General features: G+C 44.1%; 1 protein-coding gene across 1 annotated transcript; it reads right to left on the bottom strand.

The window, feature by feature from the left end:
- Nucleotides 1-2,577: 2,577 nt before the first annotated feature.
- FGFBP1 (fibroblast growth factor binding protein 1) lies at nt 2,578-5,372 on the bottom strand. The gene is made up of 2 exons (XM_005554515.4): nt 5,256-5,372; nt 2,578-3,653 (listed from the first exon to the last, which is right to left on the bottom strand). The coding sequence occupies exon 2, from the start codon at nt 3,631-3,633 to the stop codon at nt 2,929-2,931; it is 705 nt and encodes a 234-aa protein (XP_005554572.3). The 5' UTR covers nt 3,634-3,653; nt 5,256-5,372; the 3' UTR covers nt 2,578-2,928.
- Nucleotides 5,373-22,615: the final 17,243 nt, after the last annotated feature.

Raw genomic sequence — 22,615 nt, forward strand, 5'->3', positions numbered from 1 at the left:
GAAAGGGCTTGGGGCCTCCAGGCCAGGGATTCTCGTTATAGGCTCTGCCACTTCATAACTTCATAACCCAGGCAGGTTCCTCAGCTTCTCTCAGCCTCACTTTCCTCATCAAGAAAATGAGGGTGAGACTTCTACTGGATGGAGTTGTGGGGGATTCATGAGACAATGGAGCAAAACCACTGACACATAGTGGGTGATCCATAAGGGTGGCTCCTGGCCACTTGTACTACAGAAACAAACAAACAAAACCAAAAACCTCCCAGAGTTAGAGAGTTTTCACTGGGACTTTTGACTTCCCTCTACAATTCAGTCTCCTGCTGTGGACTTTAAATGGTCAGTGGTGTTGAACAACTATTATCTAACTATTGGCATAGTATTAAGAAATTCAGAGATATTGTTAGTGTTTCAGGACCCTTCACAGTGGGTGGGTTTCATGATTCCATTGTCAAGATGAGCTCATTTCTGCTCAGAAGATTAAATAATTAGCCTTGAGACTGGTTATCTATCAGCAGAAGCAAACTTTGTGCCAAGATCCAGGTCACTCTTCTATGGTAGAGGCAAAACTCCTTCCAGTTCTGCCAGTGGCCAGAGGCCAGGAGTGAACTCGAACCAGCAACTGTGGGCCTGGAGGAGTTTAAGGAGGCTTTGGGTCTGTTCTCCAATGTTCATGCCAACCCATAACAAACCTGATGACTGTTGAATGACTGCTGGAGGGGATTATCAGTCTTTTTCTATCTCAGGGCTATGTTATATATGTGGAGGAGGGGGGGCCACAGGCTGCCTAAAGCCTGTGTAGACCTTATGGGAAAATATTCTTTCTCTGGTGTGACTTGAAGGAGCTTGGGGAGGGTCTGGAATGTTGCTTCAGTGCTCTTGGAGTTGGTGGTAGGGTTCACAGGTCAGGCCCCAGGCCCCATCCTACAGTGACCAGTGACCCCACCCTCTTGGACATTTCTCCGACACGCCAATCATGATCCCTGTCATGGGAATGGAAGTGCCATGAAGACAGGGATTTTTTCTCTTTCCTTGGTTGCTATTTCTCACGTCTGGAAGAGTTCCTGGCATAGAGAAGGGGCAAACAAGATGGAATAATAGATTGACCATGATTTCAGGGCATTTGTTCTGACTGGTCCCTCTGTTTGGAACATTCTTACTCAGGAGAGTTTCCTGGCTTGATTCCTCCTTTTAGGTCTAGGCTCAAAAGTCACCTCCTGATGGGCATTTCCTGATCACCCCATCTAAAGCTCATTACCCTCGATCACTTTGTCCCCTTCCCTTGCTTTAATAGTCTTTAACTCATGTGTAATCATGAACTCATCATCACTTTTCCCACTGTTCCAGGAGGGCAGAGCACTCATCTCTTGGACATCCGTGGCTGTATCTCTGGTGCCTGGAACACAACCTGGCGTGAGTCAGTGCCCTGTAAGTTATATGTTGAATGAGTGAGTGAATGAATAAATGCACCATCCATGGGAAAGCCTTAGCACAGTGCTTGATCATAGCAGATAAGAGATAAGTGTTCGTTTTGTTGATGATCATGATGACATCCAAATGTCGCTCTGCGACTGTGGCACTGTGGATTGGCCTCTGACATCCTCAGTGTGCATCCCAGTAGGTTGGTGAATGTAAAAGGCTTTCCTCCCACCCCACCTGCCATTCCTCCCTGCCACCATCAGACATGCTAAAGAACAGTGCTTTCATCATCTTCTGCTCCTCTTTTCCCTGGTTGTGGAATTGTGACAAGGCATTGGGGACAGTTCATCCTCTCTCCCAAACTCTTAAAATACAACTTTCAGATCCTTCATATTAACGTATAAATGAATAATGGCAGTCTCATCGCTGCATCCCATCTGATCCCAGATACCTGACCTCTCCCAGAATCTGGAACTTCCCATCTATTCACTTTCATTCATGTTATCAAATGCCTAAAGTGCCTCCACTTTGCCCCATTTTATTCCTACAGATACTCTTTCCAAAATCCAGCTCCACTGTTACCTCCCCTGTTACACTCAAGCCCAGATCTTACAGCAGTTTCTGCCTCCTCTCTCTGGTTTTCCTTATAGCCCTCTCCCCCTTCCTTTACAGCCCTTATCATGGGCCACTGTACTTAACTAGGCCTTCCTTCTCCAAGAATGAAGAATGAAGAAATGAAGCTCATTTCTTCTCCAGAAATGAGCTTTGCAAGGCAGGGGTCCTTTGGGTTGGGGAGGGAATGGGCATCTCTGACATGCATCAGTAGGAGAGGTTCCTCAACCCTGCAGACTCAGCTGTCAGAACTCCTGGGTTCCAATCCTACCTCCCCTCTTACCATCTATGAGTCCCTGACAAATGATTTAATCATATCATGTACCAGGTATCCCACCTGAAAACAGGGATCTTAATTATTATGCTTCAATAAGCACCAAACACCACAGACCAATGGATACAATTATAAAGAAGGATTCTGGGAAGACATAACTTGAGCAGGGTGGGGAACTAGAAGTTGCTATTTAGACAGTTTTTCCATTGATATATGGGGACTACTTTATGAGTTTATTTGGGAACAGACACAGAGAAACCAAGCAATGTTGGAATGTATTTCTGAAAAACACCCAGAGTTTTATTACCATTAATTCAGCAGAAAGTTCATTGCGCTGAAATTATCACTCTGGTTCATTCAGCTCAAACACTCTTCACTGCTCAAACACATAGCTGTGTGCGCCATGGAAATACACGCTGCAGGAAACAGCCTCTGAACCTCACCTCCAAGAAAAATAAAGCAAATTCCGAAACACAAAAGCAAAAATTACAAAATCTGTTTAAATATTTTTGTTGCACTCACTTAGCACAAAAGTTCATATTTTGGGGGCGACTGTAGAGAGCTTTATGGTGTACAGAGGGACTTATGACCTGACATCTCTTAAGGGAACCCATTCTCTTTTGACCTCATCAGCATGACGTGTCCTGTATTATTCTGAGGAAGAATGTGCAGAGAGAGCTCCAAGTCTCTCCACAGAACTCCAGGGCAGTCCTCCTCTGGTTTGCCGTATCTGGGTCCTCCACACACTCGGGAGCTTTGGTGGTCATGGTCTCGGTCACTGCTAGGCTAGCGGGGGTGGTCTCTTTTCCCTTGATGTGCTCCCCGGGGGACATCTCTGTTTTCTCCTTCCTGGGCTTTGTGTTCCCAAATAGAGTGGAGCTGACTAGCTTAAGACTGGATTCTGGAAAATCCTTTCTGCACACTCTGGTTTTCACGGCTGTCTTGGAATATCTACAGATGTCTTTCTGCGAGCGCAGATTCCGGGCAATTTGTTTCCAATAGACTCTCTCATCCTTGAGCTTTAGGCACGAGGTTGGATTGCCAGCAAAGACACAGGAAAATTCATGGTCCAATCGAGTGCACTCAACCTTGAGAGAGATGCCCTCCTCCTGCTCAGTCGCAGCCCATCTGCAGTTGGCTTGGTCTTTGGTGACAAACTTGCCTTTGTTCCCAGGCCTGTTTTTCTGCTTAATCTGGGTGTTGCCTAGAGTGTCCTTTTGTTCTGAGACCACTTTGCTGTGAAGTCCATTCTTCACTTTTTTTCCTCCCTCCACCAGGAGCACCTGAGCAGCCAGTAGGAGGAAGGAGAGCAGGGTGAGGCTACGGATCCTCATGGCTGCAACTGGGCGGGCACCTGTTTGACAAAAGGCAGGTGAGTCAGTGGCAGGCAGCAGTTCAGCTATGCAGGACTACACACTGGCCTCCCCCTACCCTGACAGGTACCTGCCTGATTTCAGAGTAGACCAAGAACGCTTCTGGCTTCCGGAGTCACTAGACAAACAGCCTGTCTACTTACATTTCCACTTGACTTGAGTCTTGAGTATCACAAAACTACCACTCTTTGGAGCCTCACGAATTCTCATTTATCATTTACGCACTCATTAACTCCTGCATTTGCTCACTCTTCACTCTTTCATTCACTCATTTAACAAGCATTTACTGAGCACCTACTATATGCCACGCACTAGACTAGGTGTTGAAGAAATCACCATGATTGAGAAAGTCTCAGACTTGAAAGAGCTTAGAGGCCACTCTTTGGCAGAATTTAAATAGCATTGATCAGGGAATCTGTCTCATCATCTCTGTCTCTGATCTGAAACAAGTTACTGCTCCAAACTTTCTTTCAGCTCCAAAGCGCTGGATTTCTATCTCCTGACTCCATATGGGCATGGATGCCCGAAATGAGAAAAGACGTGACAGATGCCCAAAATGAGAAAGGACGTGGTAAACGTCATGAAAGGTGATGTTGACCCAGAGTTGAACATGCCTGGGGTTTGGGTGGGGTGGCTGGGTTTGTGGGGGTGGGGGAGCTTTTTTGGGGGAAGTAAGAGTTTAAGGAAAGGTGTAAGGTGTGGTGGTCATCTGATTTGCCTGCACAAAGTGAACCAGGATGGAGACAGGTGAATTTCAACCAGATAGTTCACACTACAAGATCGAAGACAAGGATCATGAGAAATCATTGAATCAATAGGATGAACATCAATGTCACACTGAACTACATGGATCTGATCATGTGTACAATTAAAAACCCATGCTTAACAGGAGAAGAGAAGCCAATTTCTATATGACACCTCCTATATGCTAAGTACTGGTCTAGGGTTTGATTCCCACCTTGCTAAATCCACGCAAGAGCCCTTCCAGTTAGCTATTAATATGTCATCCTGGGTGACAGCTCTGACTCTTAAGGCTCAGACAGGTAAATAAATTGCTCAGGATCTCATAGTGGGCAAGTTCAAAGCTGGTATGGGTAGCCAGATCAATCTCCTTATTCCTTTCTGTCACCCCTGATTGATCCCTTTTTGCTTTTCACATTTACTCTGCCCTTTAAAAACATTGCCAAAGAATAAGAAAAACAACTATGAATGATGACAATTTAGTTTGTTATAACACATAATGATAAGATGATTTGTATTATTTGTGCTCCATTTAAAACAAAGCACAGAATTTTTATAAAAAGAGGCAGGCCCAGGAAATGGTCCTGATCTGATTTCTACCCTAGAAGTTGGCCATCTTCTAGGGTTAAGGAGGAGAAAGACAATCACAAAAGGGCAGAGAACAGCAATAAATGGTGAAGAGGAGATGAGATATGCCAGAAAAACACCCAGTCATTTCTCATGGACGTGGGGCTCAGCCCCCACCTGCCCATGATGGAATGCAGGCCCAAGGAACTCCAGGCCCTTGGTGGAGTGATAAGTGGTGGCAGGTAATAAAGCTGTTAAAGGAGCAAGGCTTTTACCTTGTTCTGAGCACACCGATCCAGTGCAATCCCAGGAGGTGGGAGTGAATTGCAGGCTGCAGCTGTCTCAGGTAGAGTGCAAGGAGGGTGGACTATTCAACAGGAGGCAGGCTGACTGGGTTTTTACAACACTCACTGGGTTTTTATAACACTATGGCACCTTACTCACAGCTCCTCCCAGTCACGCCCCTCCAAGGGAGCCAGTTCCTGCAGGGAAAGTGCTGGATGTAATCCAGTGAAAAGGGGGGGTTACCTGCATGCCATTAAACGCTTCCTCTAGGCCCTTCCCTGTCCACCCTGTGGCCAGGATAGGAGGACAACTCAGCCTTGCAATGACCCTCCTTGATGGGGAGAGGACCCCAGCAGTGATGTCTATGGAGAAGTAAAATAACAATAATGACATGATCTGAGCTGCCAAACTACTGAGCCCATTTTACCTGATTTCTCCTTTTCCCTCATCACATCCGCTCTAGTAGGGAATGCAATGATTCTTCCTCTTTTACAAAACCAGGAATTGGTTCTGGAGATATGCAATAGCTTGTCCAAGTTCACAGAGGCAGGAAAAGGAAGATCTCAAAATTAAATGTGAGATTCTCTACATCCATGGTCTGATCTCTTCCTGCCTGCCACTCTCAATAAATATTTGTTGAATGGGTGACTGAAGTTACCGAAGCTTTCTTAGTGTCTGAGTTCCTTTTTCCATCTGAAGTTACCACATAAGCAGAGGATTCCCTGATTCTAGAAGTAGGGAAATTCCCTGATTCTATGAGGCTCCAAGAGGCTGGTAAAGAGGGAATTTTTAATATAAGATTACTGTTGAAAAGATTTACCTTCAGGTCTCATTTGGAGAGCTTAGGCTGCCCTGCCTGCTACAGGCACAGTCTCACACCGGAATGACCCCGGTAGAATCCTGGCCACAGCATGTGTTTAGCTGAGTGCTATGCCCTAACCACTGAGCCTCTGCCATCATCCATTTGCAGTGTGCTGACAATAACAACATCTCCTTTAGAGCTGTGTACTAAATTTTTACTGGGCTAAGCTGTTAACATAAAGTGGAGCAGAATCGTTTTGCCTCAGAATAAGGTCTTCAGTTGTATTCTTTGAAAACAGACATTTATTATTTACATATGAAGCATTTAAAAAGAAACTCACTTCTACAGGGAAGATGTGGCCCTCATTATATGTTATCACCTCACCTTTCATAGATGTTTCAGAACAAGAAATTGTTCACCTTTCCTTAATTCAGCCGTAAGAAAACTATTGTTTAAGTGTGATATTAACTGGCAACTGACTTTTGGGTTTGAGATAAGGCAATAGGGAGTGATGGGGACTGCGACAAACTAGAGAGTCTCTGCCTCTGTAGAGGTCAACACTCATCGCCAATTGACTGAAAAAATGCAGGGATTAGGTTCAGTATTGTCACACTTTCTGATTTTTAAAGTGACGTCCCGAAATCCAGATGTGTTTATATGAAATTGGTTGACACCTAATTAAAATTTTCTAAAAATAAAGTTGTAGCTCAACGATATGCAGGCCAAAACTTGTAACTGTGTTTGGATTTTATGAACGATCCACCTGTTTGAGAATTCCATGGTCATAGCTATAGACGTTGACTGATTCACTCAGAGGCTCAGTCTCTGCATGAATGTGTCAGAAGCAGCCCTTTCTGAAGCTGTGTGCCTCTCTCCTAAAATTGCCTCACCCAAGTGTCCATCCTCACTATCCTCACAAACACCCCACTCAGGCCCTGACCTCCACGAACAGGCTCTCTCATGCAGTATTTTGGAGGATTATTTGGACATAGGCAAGGCAAAGCTGCTTTGCTCAACAATGGGAGTCTCCTACCAAATGGAAAATTCTACTTGATCCTTGGGAGGCAGGCAGATTCTTTGGAGGCAGATTGCAGTTGGAACACAAAACATATTTACAAGGAAACATGCGGGCTCCGGGGTCTTTCTGGGAAGTGCTTCTCCGAGCTTTGCCAGGTGACACTGCACACTCCCCACTGGCTCCTTGGGGCCCTTCCCCTTCCTGTGACTCTCATCCCAGCGTCTGCTTTGCTCTTTCCATTTTAGACTCAGCGGCACAGCATCAGAGCAGGCTGGGTGGCAGTCACCTCCTTGGCTCATGCTGCCATTCCAACCTCCTTTCCAGGTACTCACACCCAGACACATAAATACACATACACACTGATACACATACAAAGACACACACAAACACACACTGACACACTCAAACACACACAAACACAAAGACACCACACACTTGTAGACACACAGAGACACACACACTGACACATAGATACATGCACACACATGCTCATAGGCACACACACACAGAATCACACACAGAGACACTGACACACAGGGACACAGGGACAGACACACGCACACACGCACACACACACTGCAATCTGGCCACACTGAAACCCTGTCCCATCATTTGCAGATACTCCATGCATACGCCCACTGACTGCCTTTGCCTCTGCTGTTCCCTGCACTTGGGATCCCCTTCCCGACCCACTCTGCCTGGCACATACCACCTCATCCTTCAAGGCCAGGCTCCAGTGCGAGCCCCTCTCTGTTGGTGTCATAGGCTCCTGACGCTCTGCATGCTACTCCACGCCTTCATGGACGTCCACAGGAAGAAATACACGCTTCCTCCAATGAGCTTACAGTGTGCTGGGCACTGCGCTAAGGCTGTTTCCCCAAGCTTTCCTCACATCTCCATGAACTTAGGAAACGATGTCCTTTTACAATGGCTCTGGGGAGACAGCAGAGGACACGGAGCCCTGGCCATGCGGTGCATAGCAGTTTCCAGTAGCTTCAGGCCCTTCCGCCTCCCCCATGCTCCCAGCACGGAGGTGCTCTGTAACTCCTGGGGATGAGTACATAAAGGCCCATTTCACGAGAACCCCAGGAGGAAAGTTGGCCCAGGTCCTCATGGGATGGATGTGGAGCCAAGGCTTAGGCGGACCAAGCACAGTGTCTGAAACACAATTAGAGAAGAATTATCTGGAGGCCACCGCAAATGAGGCAATGTACCCATACATTGATAAATTGTGGAACTCTCCTCTCTCTGCCCCTTTAAAATTTTTTTTAAAGTTTTAGAGTAATTTTAGGTTTACAGAGAATTGCAAAGATAGTTATCATTCCACTTCTCACGTGGGTTCCCTATTTACCTGTTAATTACTATGGTACATTTGTCACAACTAATTAACAAATATTGATACATTGTTGTCAATTGAAGTCCATATTTTCTTCAGACTTGCTTAGAATTTACCTATTGTTCTAGTTTTTTATTAGTGTTATTATTGACAGACTTTATTTTTTAGAGTAGTTTTATGTTCATAGCACAATTGAGTGGAAAGTATCAAAAGTTCCATGTACCCCTCGCCACATGCAGGCAGTCTCCCCCACCCTCAACATCATGAACCAGGGTAGTACATTTACTGTAAGTAATAAAACTGTGTTAACATGTCATTATCACCCAATGTCCATCATTTCCATTAGGTTCACTCCAAGTGCTGTACATTCTTTGAGTTCTGAGAAATGTATAATGACATGCATAATATCAATTAACTAAGAAAGGTATAATGACAATACCTACCACTATGGTATCATACAGAATAGTTTAGCTGCCCTAAAAATTCTCTGTGTTCTGCCTACTTACCACTCCATCCCCTACAACCCCTGACAACTGCTGATCGTTTTACTGTCTCCACAGTTTTGTCTTTTTAAGAATGTCATATAGTTGGAATCATACAGTATGTAACCTTTTTATATTGACTTTTTACTTAGTAATATGCACTTAAGGTTTCGCTGTGTTTTTTATAACTTGATAGCACATTTCTTTTAAGTGCTGATAAAATTCCAATGATTGGATATATCTAAGTCCCTTTATTCATTCACCTACTACTAAAATTCCATGGATTGGATGTACCCAAGTTCATTTATTCATTCATCTAGGACATTTTGGATGCCTCTAAATTTTGACAACGATGAATAGAGCTGCTATAAACATGCATGTGCAGGTTTGGTGTAGACTTACATTTTCAGCTCCTATTGTTCTTTTTCTGTCCCGGAACCCAGCACGACACCGTGTTGCATTTAGTGATCGTGACTTTCTGGGTTCTTTTTGGCTATGGCTGGTTCTCAGATGTTGCGTGTTTTTTGATGACTGGCGGTTTGCAGAAGAATTGGTTAGGTGTTATGAGAATGTCCCTAATTTGGACATTGCCTGGCATGTTCTGGTTAGATTGGGATCATGTTATTCTTCTCATGATCACACAAAACTTAAATGATGAATGCTTTCTTTGGGAGTGTGAAAGGAAGTCTGAGCACAGTTGTTAAAAGCACACTGGTTAAGGCTGGGAATTGAATGCGTGTCTGGTCACCAGCTGGGGATTTGAAATTCAAAAGCTGATTTTACTCTCATGCCTGTTCCTACCACGTAGCTTCTGGACCTAGAGACCTGGCCCTGTTTATGCAGTCACCAGAGATTATATGAATGGGTGCAGTTTTGTTCTGAGGTGAGTCTTAACTATGCCAAACTTATCGCCAGGCCAACGTTGTCAAAAATCAACCCTTCCTTCAAAGGTTACTTTATAAACAGACATGGCAAATGCTGAGCTGCTGCACTAAAGCAATATTAATTTGTTGGGCAACTAATGTGCATTAAAATATATGTATTATCAGAAAATAAGGACATTGGGCTAAACAAACATCAGTAAAATATAATTCACTGGGCAAAAGGCATTAATCTTAGACCTACTCAAGAATATTTGCATTCCAAATTTTAAGTCCTCATTCATCATGAGATTTCAGGATTCCTGTTTAGGACAACGAAAGTTTTATTTCTTTAGAAAACGAAGAGACAGCAAAGTGTGGATTCTCTAGTATTGGGTATGATTGCAAGGCGAAAACCTATTAAGTTTATTTACCTTAGAAAGAATGTTGTTATTAACCACATAATATTAACACATTCCTTAACTTTTATTTTAGGTTCAGAGGGTGCATGTGTAGATTTGTTACATGGGTAAATTGCATGTCGCTGAGGTTTGCTGTACAAATGATCTTGTCACTCAGGTAGTGAGCATAGTACCCAATAGGTAATTTTTCAAACCTTGCTACCCTCCCTTTCTCCCCACTCTAGTAGTCTCCAGCCATATTATTGCCAATTTTATGTCCACGCTTACCTAATATTTGGCTCCTTCTCTCTTTTTTTTTTTTTTCCCCCGAGACGGAGTCTTGCTCTGTCACCCAGGCTAGAGTGCAGTGGCACAATCTTGGCTCACTGCAACCTCCGCCTCCGGGGTTCAAGCAATTTTCCTGCCTCAGTATTCCGAGCAGCTGGGATTACAGGCGCCTGCCACCATGCCCGGCTAATTTTTTTATTTTTAGTAGAGACGGGATTTCACCATGGTGGCCAGGCTGCTCTCGAACGCCGGACCTCATGATCCACCCGCCTCGGCCTCCCAAAGTGCTGGGATTATAGTCGTGAGCCACCGTGCCTGGCCTAGCTCCTTCTCTTATAAGTGAGAACATGTGGTATTTGGTTTTCTATTCCTGTGTTAATTTGCTTAGGGTAATAGCCTCCAGCTGCATCCATGTTACTGCAAAGGACACGATTCATTATTTTTCAGGACTGCATAGATAGTATCCCATGATGTATATGTACCACATTTTCTTTTTTCAATTCACCATTGATGGGCATCCAGGTTGATTCCATGTTTTTGCTATTGTGACTAGTACCACAATGAACATATGAGTGTGTGTGGGGTTTGTTTGTTTGTTTGTTTGCTTGTTTTTTAGAATGATTTACTTTCATTTGGGTATATCCCCAGTAGTGGAATCATATTAACATGTTTTTAGAAACGATGTTTAATTGTTGGTTCTGATTCTCAATGCATTTGAAACCTAACTCAATTTTTATGTTAGATTAAATCATATGAAACTACTATTTGTAGTAAGTCAAGAGTGCTAAAATAGCCATTTGAATGAAGCCACTTAATAACAGGTATTTTTCCTCAAGTAATAGGGCTGTTTCAAAGCCTTATACAGTGTTTTCTTTTTGTAATTTTTTTTTTAGCTCTTCTATAATCAATTGTCCCTACAAATCAAGGTTTTTGATCACTTCTTTGCTTTTTGGGTCTTCCGTAAATCATTCTTAAACAGTCAAACACCCTTTAAGGAGGTCTGTGTCTTTTGGATAAAATTTTTCAAGGTACCCCCACATACGTGCACTTAAGAAAGCACTCACATATACACATGCATTCCCACACACATGCACACATATCACATAACCCCACACAAGTGCACATTTCCATATGCCACCTCGCTTCCTATCTTGGAGAAAAAGAAGGACCTAGAGAGTCTCCCTTTTGGATTTTCTGCCTCTAGCCCATGTGTGCTGCAAAGATCACCAGTTGCTCCCTTGGAAAGCTGAAAAAGGGAGAAGGTAAGCTGCCTTTTCTTGGTGTTAAGGCTGACAGTCATGAGGCACATTGGCTTATGACCACATTCCTTTCTTCACATGAAGAGGTGACAATATTTAGAAAAACCAAACCAGAAAAGCACCTCTGAAAAGACCCTGTTTGAGGAGGCCATTATGTATCTCAACTACACCAGTTTTCGGGGACCTATGATCTCCTGAAACATAATGACACCTGCCAGGGGATGGAGAATGAACAAAGTCACACCCCTATACAGATAGAATATGCCCAAGGACCCAGTATTGGCTCCATCCTGTCTAAGATGCCCTCAGTAGCTGTGTGAGCTTGTGGGTACTGTACCTATGACCCAAAACATAATAAGTATAGAGGGTCATGGGCTCAGGTCTGTGAAGGCTCCTATTTTCAGGAGTGTTCAGCAGGCATCCAGCTCTTTGTTATTTAATAATGCACAGCATGAAACAGAGAGGAGCAATATCTTGCATCAGAAGACCATGGCCAACTTATGGCCATCGTAAGTGGTCCAGGGGCACCAGGAGGCAAGAGAAGAGGTTGGCAAACCCTCTACAGTGAAAGATTCTCTGAAGGCACTAATGGTAGTGACTTTTGATTTAACTTTGGAAGTAAAATGTGTAAATGAAAAATATGTTACCATCAAAACAAACAACAAACAAAGGCACTAAAACGTGGATTTTTATGTCCCTAATGAGCATCAGTGAATCCCTTTGGAGGAGGTTGTCATCAAGGTAATGTCACACTTGTGCTCCTGGAGAAAGGTGGCAGCCGCTAAGATCTTGTCTTGCAATGATTCTGTTGAGGTACCCCATGGATAACCTGGAAGGTCTATGCGTCTGTTTGTAGTCGGGGGCAAACTACACATGACAGGCTGTTGAAAGAGGCATCAAGTAGAACATTAGTCACATTAGTAAGAGTGAAATACTTGTCAGTTGTTGATTGGATAGAATGAGTAATTTTGAGAAAAGTTGGGGAGCAGGAGGGGAAGGACCCAGGGTCCCTGTGACAGCCCCCATGCAAAGCATAATCAGTACCTTTCCCACTTCTTTTCCTTCCTTTTAAACTAAATCTTTATAATAGATTGTATTTCTAGATGGCTAAACTCTTTTCTTTCTTTCTCTCTTTCTTTCTTTCTTTCTTTCTTTCTTTCTTTCTTTCTTTCTTTCTTTCTTTCTTTCTTTCTTTCTTTCTTTCTTTCTCTCTCTCTCTTTCTCTTTCTTTCTTTCTTTCCTTCTTTCTTTCTCTTTCTTTCTTTCTTTCTTTCTTTCTTTCTTTCTTTCTTTCTTTCTTTCTTTCTTTCTTTCTTTCTTTCTTTCTTTCTTTCTTTCTTGTTTTTTTTTGGTCTCCTTTCAGTACCAGTTTTTGTTTCTGTTTTGACAAAGAGTGCTTACCTGACAAGCTCCTGGTGGTCCTGATGGCCTCTGCTGTGGGCAAAGGTCTCCCTTTCTAGAGTGTCCCAAGTAACCTCAGAGAGGATGGGAGCTACACTCAGGAGGGCAATAATGGCAGAGTTCTCATTTTGGGGCAATTGAGTTTTAAGAAGAGGCTCTTCTATTGAGAAATCATGGTGTCAGGAGTGCCCAGGCACGTTGGCCTGGAGGTTGGCAACCTTTCATAGGCTGAAGAACATCTCCAGGCATCTCAGGGAGAGCAGGATGGGAATTATTTCTCCTCTTTTCCTCTTTCATGAAGAATTTGACCTTCTGTGTCCAGGGATGTGATCCATTGCACCCCACCAGGTTGAGGGACAAATCACAATAGCAGCAAGGCCAGAAACAACAAAGAGATTTGCCCGTATAGCAATATTTAAAGTTTTTGGGAGTCATGGTTTTCCATGGGGAGATACCCTGCACCTCGCCACCAAACATTAGAGATGGGCCCATCCAAATTTGGGATTAAATGGGTCAGTATCTTTACAGGGTCCCAATGCTCAGGGGTCCAACAGTCAATGTCAACCCATATTGGACTGTTCAAGAAGGACCTCACTTGTCCAGGACTTTGTCCACTAGAGTAAGAGAAGATTTGTTACAAGAAGGGAGTTGTGCCTGGGCCTGAATGCCCAGCTCCTGCACGCTCTGCAGTGAGCCCTGTCTACGGTCTTGGCAGGCAGGGCATCAGTCTCGGTGCCCTCAAAGCATCCTAGGGGCAGCCACTCCCTGCTCCTCCTCGCTCCAGGAAGACTTTGCTGTGATAATTAGCCTAAATTGCCTGCTTAACCTCACATCTGCCTGGTCACTTGGTCCAATAAGGTGTGCACTGGGGACTTCTCTCACTCCCAATGGTACTACCTGTGCAAAGCAAGATCTGTGGTCCTTCCCTTGCCACAATTTAGACTAGAAAACCGTGAAAGGGCACAGCAGAGGTAGCACAAAGCAGTGGCAGCCAAAGCACAGGCACCCTACCAGTGGGCGGTGCCCTCCCAGGTAGAGCTTGCTGGTTGGCATAGTCAGTTAACGAGCCAAGAGCAGCGGGACGCACGGTCCTTATGGAACACTGAGTCACCTTGCCGCCTGCTCAACTGTCCCAAAATGTACCTGTTGGATTTTAACTCATGAAGGTGACTGAATGATGACACAGTGCTGGTGCCATTGGAAAAATAATTTATTACAGTTACCTCCTCCCCCCACTCCCTTTTCTGCAGGTTTCACATTTGTGGATTCAATCAACTGCAGATCAAAACTATTTAAAAAATAAAAATAAAAAATACAACAATGAAAAATAATACAAATAAATAATACACTGTAACAATGACTTACATAGCACTTATATTGTATTACGTATTGTAAGTCATCTAGAGATGACTTAAAGTATACAGGAAGATGTGCATAGGTTATATGCAAATACTATGCCATTTTATAGAGGGGACTTGAGCATCTGCAAATTTTAGTATCCATGGGGGTCCTGGAACTAATTCTCCTTAAATGCCCAGGCATGACTGTACTCATCTTTCCAAAGAGAAGGGGCATGCCACAGCACACAGGGCTTCAGCAGGGGAAACACGAGGTTTGGGTCAGGTGGTGAAAGCGGGAGCAAGGGAACACTTAGGCCAGAGCCTTTATCATCATTTCCAAGGGAAAGTCGAGGCTGGATGGAGAACACGGTCTAGGATGTGCTGGTTTGAATAATTCTAGCAGGCTCTGGGGCACATGGTCTGGCTGTCTGGTCCTGTCTCTGGGTAAATTTAGGGTAAGGGTAAACACTGGCTTGGTGTGTGAGGGTTAGATAAAGGGAATGGTTGGCTTACATGTGGCAATTGTGATCCCAAGTATGCTGTATTATCTTTAGGCATTAGCTAATCCAGGGAGGGTCTGTCTCTCCCTGAATTTATAAGGCTCCCAAAGGTATCAAAACAGCATGAGTTGAAAAAATTAAAGCATGTGATTAATACAACCACCCAGTCTCATAGATTAAGGAACCTGAATGTCACCGTCATGCTTGGTTTTGTATCACCTCAGCTTTTCTTTGCATTTGTGCTTTGTTTTCTCAGGCTGATTTTCTCTACTTCGTGGGAAACACGGGTGTCTCCAGTTCCAAGCCAAACAGAAGTGCGAACAATCCCAGGGAGAGATATGATGGGTTGGTCTTGAGTTCCATTTCTGCCATTGGACTTGCCAACCATGGCCAAAGAGCAGGATTCTATGATGAACCGCCCAGGCCTCTGAAACATGCAGTTGGGTTTAGAGGAGGAGTAACTATTCTCACAGAAACAGAGCGCTGTTCCCAGAAGGGAGAGAATCTATCATGTAAATGCCTGGGCTGGAAGAAAGCTACGGATAAGGTCAACAAAGAGGTTTTGCGGGGGAGCATTCAAGGTTTCACCTTAGGCTTCATCCAGACCAGGGGCTGCCAATCTTTCCAAGGATGAGGATCCTTTTACAACATCTACAGTCTGTGCAGACCTGCTCGTCGCAGCACTCAGTCACAAACTGTGACTGAGAAACAATGTGATGGTGAGAGTGACAGCAGCTACCACTTGAGCTATTACTCCTTGCCATTTGCGTGGATAATCTCATATAATCCTTGAATCATGCTTAGGAGACAGGTACTGTTGTTATTCACATTATGGAGAGGAGAAAATAAAAGATCACTCAAGGCCAGACAGCTAGTGACTGGTGGGCCAGACTCCAAAACAGATCATTGATTCAAAAAAATGTATTCACCTAACCTATGTTATGTTATCAAAACATAACCTATGTTATCAAAAAGTGCCACACGGCTGGGCGCGGTGGCTCATGCCTGTAATCCCGACACTTTGGGAAGCCGAGGCAGGTGGATCACCTGAAGTCAGGAGTTAGAAACCAGTCTGGTGAACATGGTGAAACCCCGTCTCTACTAAAACTACAAAAATTAGCCTGGCCTGGTGGCAGGCACCTGTATTCCCAGCTACTTGGGAGGCTGAGGCAGGAGAATCGCTTGAACCCAGGAGACAGAGGTTGCAGTGAGCTGAGATGGTGCCACTGCACTCCAGCCTGGGCAGCAAAGGGAGACTCTATCTAAAAAGTAAAAATAAACTTTAAAAAAATACCACAATAGCACATAGGAACTTGGTAATGCCTTTAAATACAATTGCATTTTATTTACCACAATACTATCTACGGTCATTTGAAAATGAATTGTACATTTGCTTACAATAAATGTTACTAATTGCCATTTTTTCTTTTAAAATAATTTTTAGGCCTGGTACGGTGGCTCGTGTCTGTAATCCCTGCACTTTGGGAGGCTGAGGCGGGGAGATCACTGGAGGCCAGGAGTTTGAGACCGGCCTGGCCAACATGGCAAAACCTTCTCTTTAATAAAAATACAAAAATTTGCTGGTGGTGGTGGTGAGCCCCTGTGACCCACCCACTCGGGAGGCTGAGTCATGAGAATCACTTAAACCTGGGAGGCAGAGATTGCCATCAGCTGAGATCGCACTGCTGCACTCCAGCCTGGAAAGACTCCATCTCTAAATCAATAAATACATACATAAAATATTTTTTAGAGACAGGGTCTCACTCTGTCACCTAGGCCAGCATGCAGTGGTACAATTATAGCTCACTGCAGTCTTGAATTCCTGGGCTCCAGTGATTCTCCCACCTCAGCCACCCAAGTAGTTAGGACTGCAGGCACATTCCACCTCACCCAGCTAAGTTTTAAGTTGTTTTTTTTTTTTTTTTCTGTAGAGACAGGGTCTCGTTTTGTTGTCCAGATTTGTCTCGAACTCCTGGACTCAGGTGATCCTCCCGCTTTGGCCTCCCAAAGCACTGAGATTATAGCCACTGTGCCTGGCAATGTGTTGCTAATTTAATGGCCTCATGAATCCCTGCAACATCTCCCCTTTCTAGACCAGTGTCGTCTATTCTCCCTACCCCAAGCCCGCCCCTGCTCTGGAGTCCTTTGGGGTCACCACTTGGAAAACTCTGAGATAACACAGGCTGCCACTCCCAAATGGTCAAGTGGAAGAAATTCCACAGTGGGACTGGGAAAGGAAAAACAGTATAGGCATCCCATAACCAGCACATCCTGAGAACTTGGACACCATTTCAAACATGTCAGAGACAAACCCTACAGAGGGACGGTGTCATCTGAGTGTGACAAAGGGAGGGACAGAGAATTAGACGCCAGCCCACGGGCCAGGTTTGATTTAGTAATGTGGTCCCCCTTCTTTCAATTTAAATGATCTGAAAACAAAAAAGGGGCCAGAAACCTGTTTCACTCTGCCTTTAAAACAATTATCTCAATAAATTCAACAACTTAATTTGTCTTAGGCTTAGAACTTACACTAACAAAATATTGTGGTAAATTTTCATATTTAGCAGTGATCGGGCTGATTTCGGCTCATGTCTTTCCCAGATTTGGTTGCAAGACTCCTGTTTCCAGTTTTCAGAAGCACCTGTGACTCCACTGAGATAGCGTGTGGCTACCTTATCCAGGAAGACCAGTCTGACGTATGAAGAGTTTTTCCTTCCTGTTTCATCAACTTTGTCTCTGTCTACCTGATTTATAACCACACTAAGAATCTGCATAGCACAATATCATTGTCAAAGCCCTTCACTGTGTGTTATTACTATATTAGATCTTTAAAACATCATTTTATTTATTTATTTTTGCAGAGACAGCATCTTGCTATTTTGCTCAGGCTGGTCCTGAACTCCTGGACTCAAGCAATCCTCCTGTGTTGGCCTCCAAAAGTCCTGGGATTACAGGCATGAGCCACTGCTCCCAGCCCCATCAGATCTTGATAGTCCTCCATAAGGAGTAGCCATTGTTATCACCTGAAATAAAGATGAGGAAACTGACTTCTTAGTGACTTCCCTCAAGTTTGTTGAAGTGTTTCATTTACTTCAGTTACTAAATATGGCAGTAACTGATGCACACTTCTAGGAAGAGTCCAGTAGAAAGCTGCACAGGGGAAATCTTGGTACCTCTTCAGTTCACAGCCTGATCAGGTTTAGCTTCGAGAAGCAGAGAGGACCACAGAAAAGGAGAGAAAGAAAGGGAATAGACACTTACAGGGAGGTGTGAGACAAAGGGTGAGTTATTCAAAGGCTAGAGAGGGATGGTGAATATGTGCTCATATAAAGCAGGTCACTCTCATTTAATAGCTCTAAGACTTTCCCAGCTCCAATTTCTAGGGTGTCAATAGCTATATAATGACTTCACGGGAAGGTAAGAAATATGTTGTTTAAGGAACAGATACAAAAACTCCCAGTTGCCTACAGAATGGCATTAGGCTTGATCTAGAGGCAAAATATGTCCTTTAAGAGTTTCTCTGTGCTGATTATTAACTGTAATCATTGCGGGGCACAAAACTATGTTACATATTAGAAATTAGAAACACAACAAAGGATTTTTTAAGTTTTTTTTATTTCCATAGGTTTTTGGAAAACCAGTGGTATTTGGTTACATAAGTTTTTTAGTGGTGATTTGTGAGATTTTGGTGTACTCATCTTGCAAGCAGTATACACTGAACCCTTTTGTACTCTTTTATCCCTCACCCCCTTCCCACCCTTTCCCCCTGAGTCCCCAAAGTCCATTATGTCATTCTTATGCCTGGTGTATTAGTTTGTTTTCATGCTGCCAATAAAGAAATACCTGAGACTGGGAAGAAAAAGAGGTTTAATTGGACTTACTGTTCCACATGACTGGGGAGGCCTCAGAATCATGGCAGGAGGAAAAAGGCACTTCTTACATGGTGGCAGTAAGAGATAATGGGGAAGAAGCAAAAGCTGAAATCCCTGATAAATCCATCACATCTCGTGAGACTTATTAACTACCGTGAAAGTAGCATGGAAAAGGCCATCCCCCATGATTCAATTACCTTCCCTTTGCTCCCTCCCACAACACATGGAAATTCTGGGAGATACAATTAAAGTTGAGATTTCAGTGGGGACACAGCCAAATCTTATTATTCCACCCCTGCCACCTCCAAATCTCACGTCCTTGAATTTCAAAACAAATCATGCCTTCCAAACAGTCCCCCAAAGTCTTAATTCATTTCAGCATTAATCCAAAAGTCCACAGTACAAAGTATCGTCTGAGACAAGGCAAGTCCCTTTTGCCTACGAGCCTATAAAATCAAAAGCAAGTTAGTTACTTACTAGATACAATGGAGGTACAGGTATTTGGTAAATACAGTTGTTCCAATGGGAGAAACTGACCAAAAGAAAGGGGTTACAGGGCCCATGCAAGTCCAAAATGCAGCCGGGCAGTCAAATTTTAAAACTCCAAAATGATCTCCTTTGACTCCAGGTCTCACATCCAGGTCACACTGATGCAAGAGGTGGGTTCCCATGGTCTTGGGCAGCTCCATCCATGTGGCTTTGTAGGGTACAGCCTCCCTCCTGGCTGCTTTCATGGGCTGACGCTGAGTGTCTGCAGCTTTTCCAGGCACACAACAGTGCAAGCTGTTGGTGGATCTACCATTCTGGGGTCTGTAGGACAGTGGACCTCTTCTCACAGCTCCACTAGGCAGTGCCCTAGTAGGGACTATGTGTGGGGGCTCCAATCCCACATTTCCCTTCGGCACTGCTCCAGCAGAAGTTCTCCAAGAGGGTCCCACCCTTATAGCAAACTTTTGCCTGGGCATCCAGGCATTTCCATACATCTTCGGAAATCTAGGTGGAGGTTCCCAAACCTCAGTTCTTGACTTCTGTGCACCTGCAGGCTCAACACTGTAGGAGATCAGTTGAAGTGGTGGGAGAAATTATAGGGAAAGGGCCCAAACCTTCTGAAAGGTCAGAAGGCTCTGCAAAGCTTCGGGGAGAATAAGATAAAGGCAGCTGTTCTCTTACCCTGAGGCAGAAGGCGAGAAGTAGGTACAAGGGAGTGTAGGGGAATTGATCTAAATAGGCTTGTTTACTCAGTTTGACCAGAAACCGACTTTTGATCATCTGCACATGTGACCCACTCCCTAAAAGGAGAACAATAAATGTTAATTACCCACAGGCTATGTTTGCTCCAGGCTTTTGGCTTTATGCCTGTACTAAATAAAAGCAAGCAGCTCCTGCTTATCAAGGCTGCTCTTTTCTTTGGCCCCTAGTGCCAGCAGCCCCCTAGCTGCTGTTACACTGCATGCCTGTGTCTGAGTGCTCCTTTCATCTGTTGCTGGGCCAGCGTCTGTGGGATGGACCCAGCAGCTGGTGCCCCGTGTGAGGCTCAAAGCTGCCAAGGCTTGATGCTTCCACCCTCTGAAGCCACAGCCTGAGCTTTACATTGGCCCCTTTCAGCCATCGCTGGAGCAGCTGGAACACAGGTCACCAAGTAAGTCCCAAGGCTGCACACAGCATGGGGACCCTGGGCCTGGTCCCCTAAACCCCTTTTTCCTCCTGGACCTCTGGGCCTGTGATGGGAGGGGCTGCCCTGAGGGTCTCTGACATGGCCTGGAGATATGTTCCCCATGGCCTTGGGAATTAACGTTAGGCTCCTTGCTACTTATGCAAATTTCTGTAGCTGGCTTGAATTTCTCCCCAGCAAATAGGTTTTTCTTTTCTATCATATAGTCAGGCTGCAAACTTTCCAAACTTTCATGCTCTGCTTCTCTTTTAAAACTGAATGCCTTTAACAGTACCCAAGTCACCTCTTGAATGCTTTGCTGCTTAGAAATTTCTTCCACCTGATTCCCTAAAACATCTTTCTCAAGTTTAAAGTTCCACAAATCTCTAGGGCAGGGGAAAAATGTCACCAGTGTCTTTGCTAAAACATAACAAGTCTCACCTTTGCTCCAGTTCCCAAAAAGTTTCTCATTTCCATCTGAGACCACCTCGGCCTGGATTTATTTTCCATATTGCTATCAGCATTTTGAACAAAGCCATTCAACAAGTCTCTAGGAAGTGACAAACTTTCCCACATTTTCCTGTCTTCTGAGTCCTCCAAACTGTTCCAACCTCTTCCTGTTACCCAGTTCCAAAGTCACTTCCACATTTTTGGGTATCTTTTCAGCAATGCCCCACTCTACTGGTACCAATTTACTGTATTAGTCTATTTTCACAGTGCTGATAAAGACATACTTGAGACTGGGAAGAAAAAGAGGTTTAATTGAACTTACAGTTCCACATGGCTGGGGAGGCCTTAGAATCATGGTGGGAGGTGAAAGGCACTTCTTACATGGTGGTGGCAAGAGAAAATGAGGAAGAAGCAAAAGCAGAAACTCCTGACAAATCCACCAGATCTCATGAGACTTATTAAATATCATGAGAATAGCATGGGAAAGACTGGGCCCCATGATTCAATTACCTCCCACTGGGTCCCTCCCGCAACACAGGAGAATTCTGGAAGATAATAGTAAAGTTGAGATTTGGATGAGAATAGGGCCAAACTGTATCACCTAGCAAAGGATTTTTTATGCTCGTATTTTTCTTAGCCATTTTATTCAAAATAGTTAGATGCTATAACTTATGCATCATCTGGAATTACTTAAATTCTTTCTGCAGAAGGTGTGATTGATAATGATAATTGTTAAAAATGTCAGTAATTGTCCTAGTGTCCAAAATGCCCCCAAAATCAAACAACCTTTGAATTGCTGAATGTAAGTGCAGGAATGTATAGTGGAGATCATGTAGGTCAATGCCAACAGTTTAAATCCATCCATTTGATTAACTGGACAAATACTTGCCTTATTTGTAAAAACTAAAGCTCCACCTGTCAGGGACCTAACACACAAGAAGATTATTTCTGCCTCAACAGAAGTCTGACGTGGATGTTTCTATCCACGGTGGATCATTGCCAGTTGAATCTGTTGTTGGCACTATAGCCCTGGCTCTTGCAAACTTTGTGTCTGTAGTTAAATCAAATGTCCAACTGACAGTACACTGTCTGGGACACAGCTAGTGCTTTTTATCAATCTTTTTGGCACCAAGCATCAAGGATCAGTTTCCCTCGAATATGACCGGAACCTCCCAAACCTGTTTTTTGTCCCGCCACAGGGGCACTGAATTATCCTGTTATTTGCCACCAACAGATGGACCAAAATGCAGAATGAGCCTTTCTCCTTGCAGAACCTGATGTAGTTCCACTGTGTTGGTGAGGTCCTGCTGATAAGCTCCAATAAAGAACAGTTGGCAACCACTTTGGAGTAGACTCTGCTTTATAGGAAAGCCCAGGAGTGGCTCATTGGTCCTAAGAGGATACAGAGACAAGACATCCACGTCAAGTCTGTGAAGCTCTGTGGACAGAAGCTCAAAGACCTACTCCCAAGACAGTAAAGGAAAATGTACCCACTCTACAGACCTCACTACTCTGAAAGGAGGCCTAGCACTTAATGGAAATGTTTGGGGTTTGCAGATGAAAATGTACATCACCCACGTACTTTGGTCAGCTCTGTGTACAAATTGACAAAGAAAATCTGTCAAATCAACCAAATATATTTGGGGGGCTGGGTGCTGAAGGGGAGTGACTTGCACAGCAGGTGCAATGG

Source organism: Macaca fascicularis, chromosome 5, assembly GCF_037993035.2.
Source record: "Macaca fascicularis isolate 582-1 chromosome 5, T2T-MFA8v1.1".
NCBI lineage: Eukaryota > Metazoa > Chordata > Mammalia > Primates > Cercopithecidae > Macaca > Macaca fascicularis.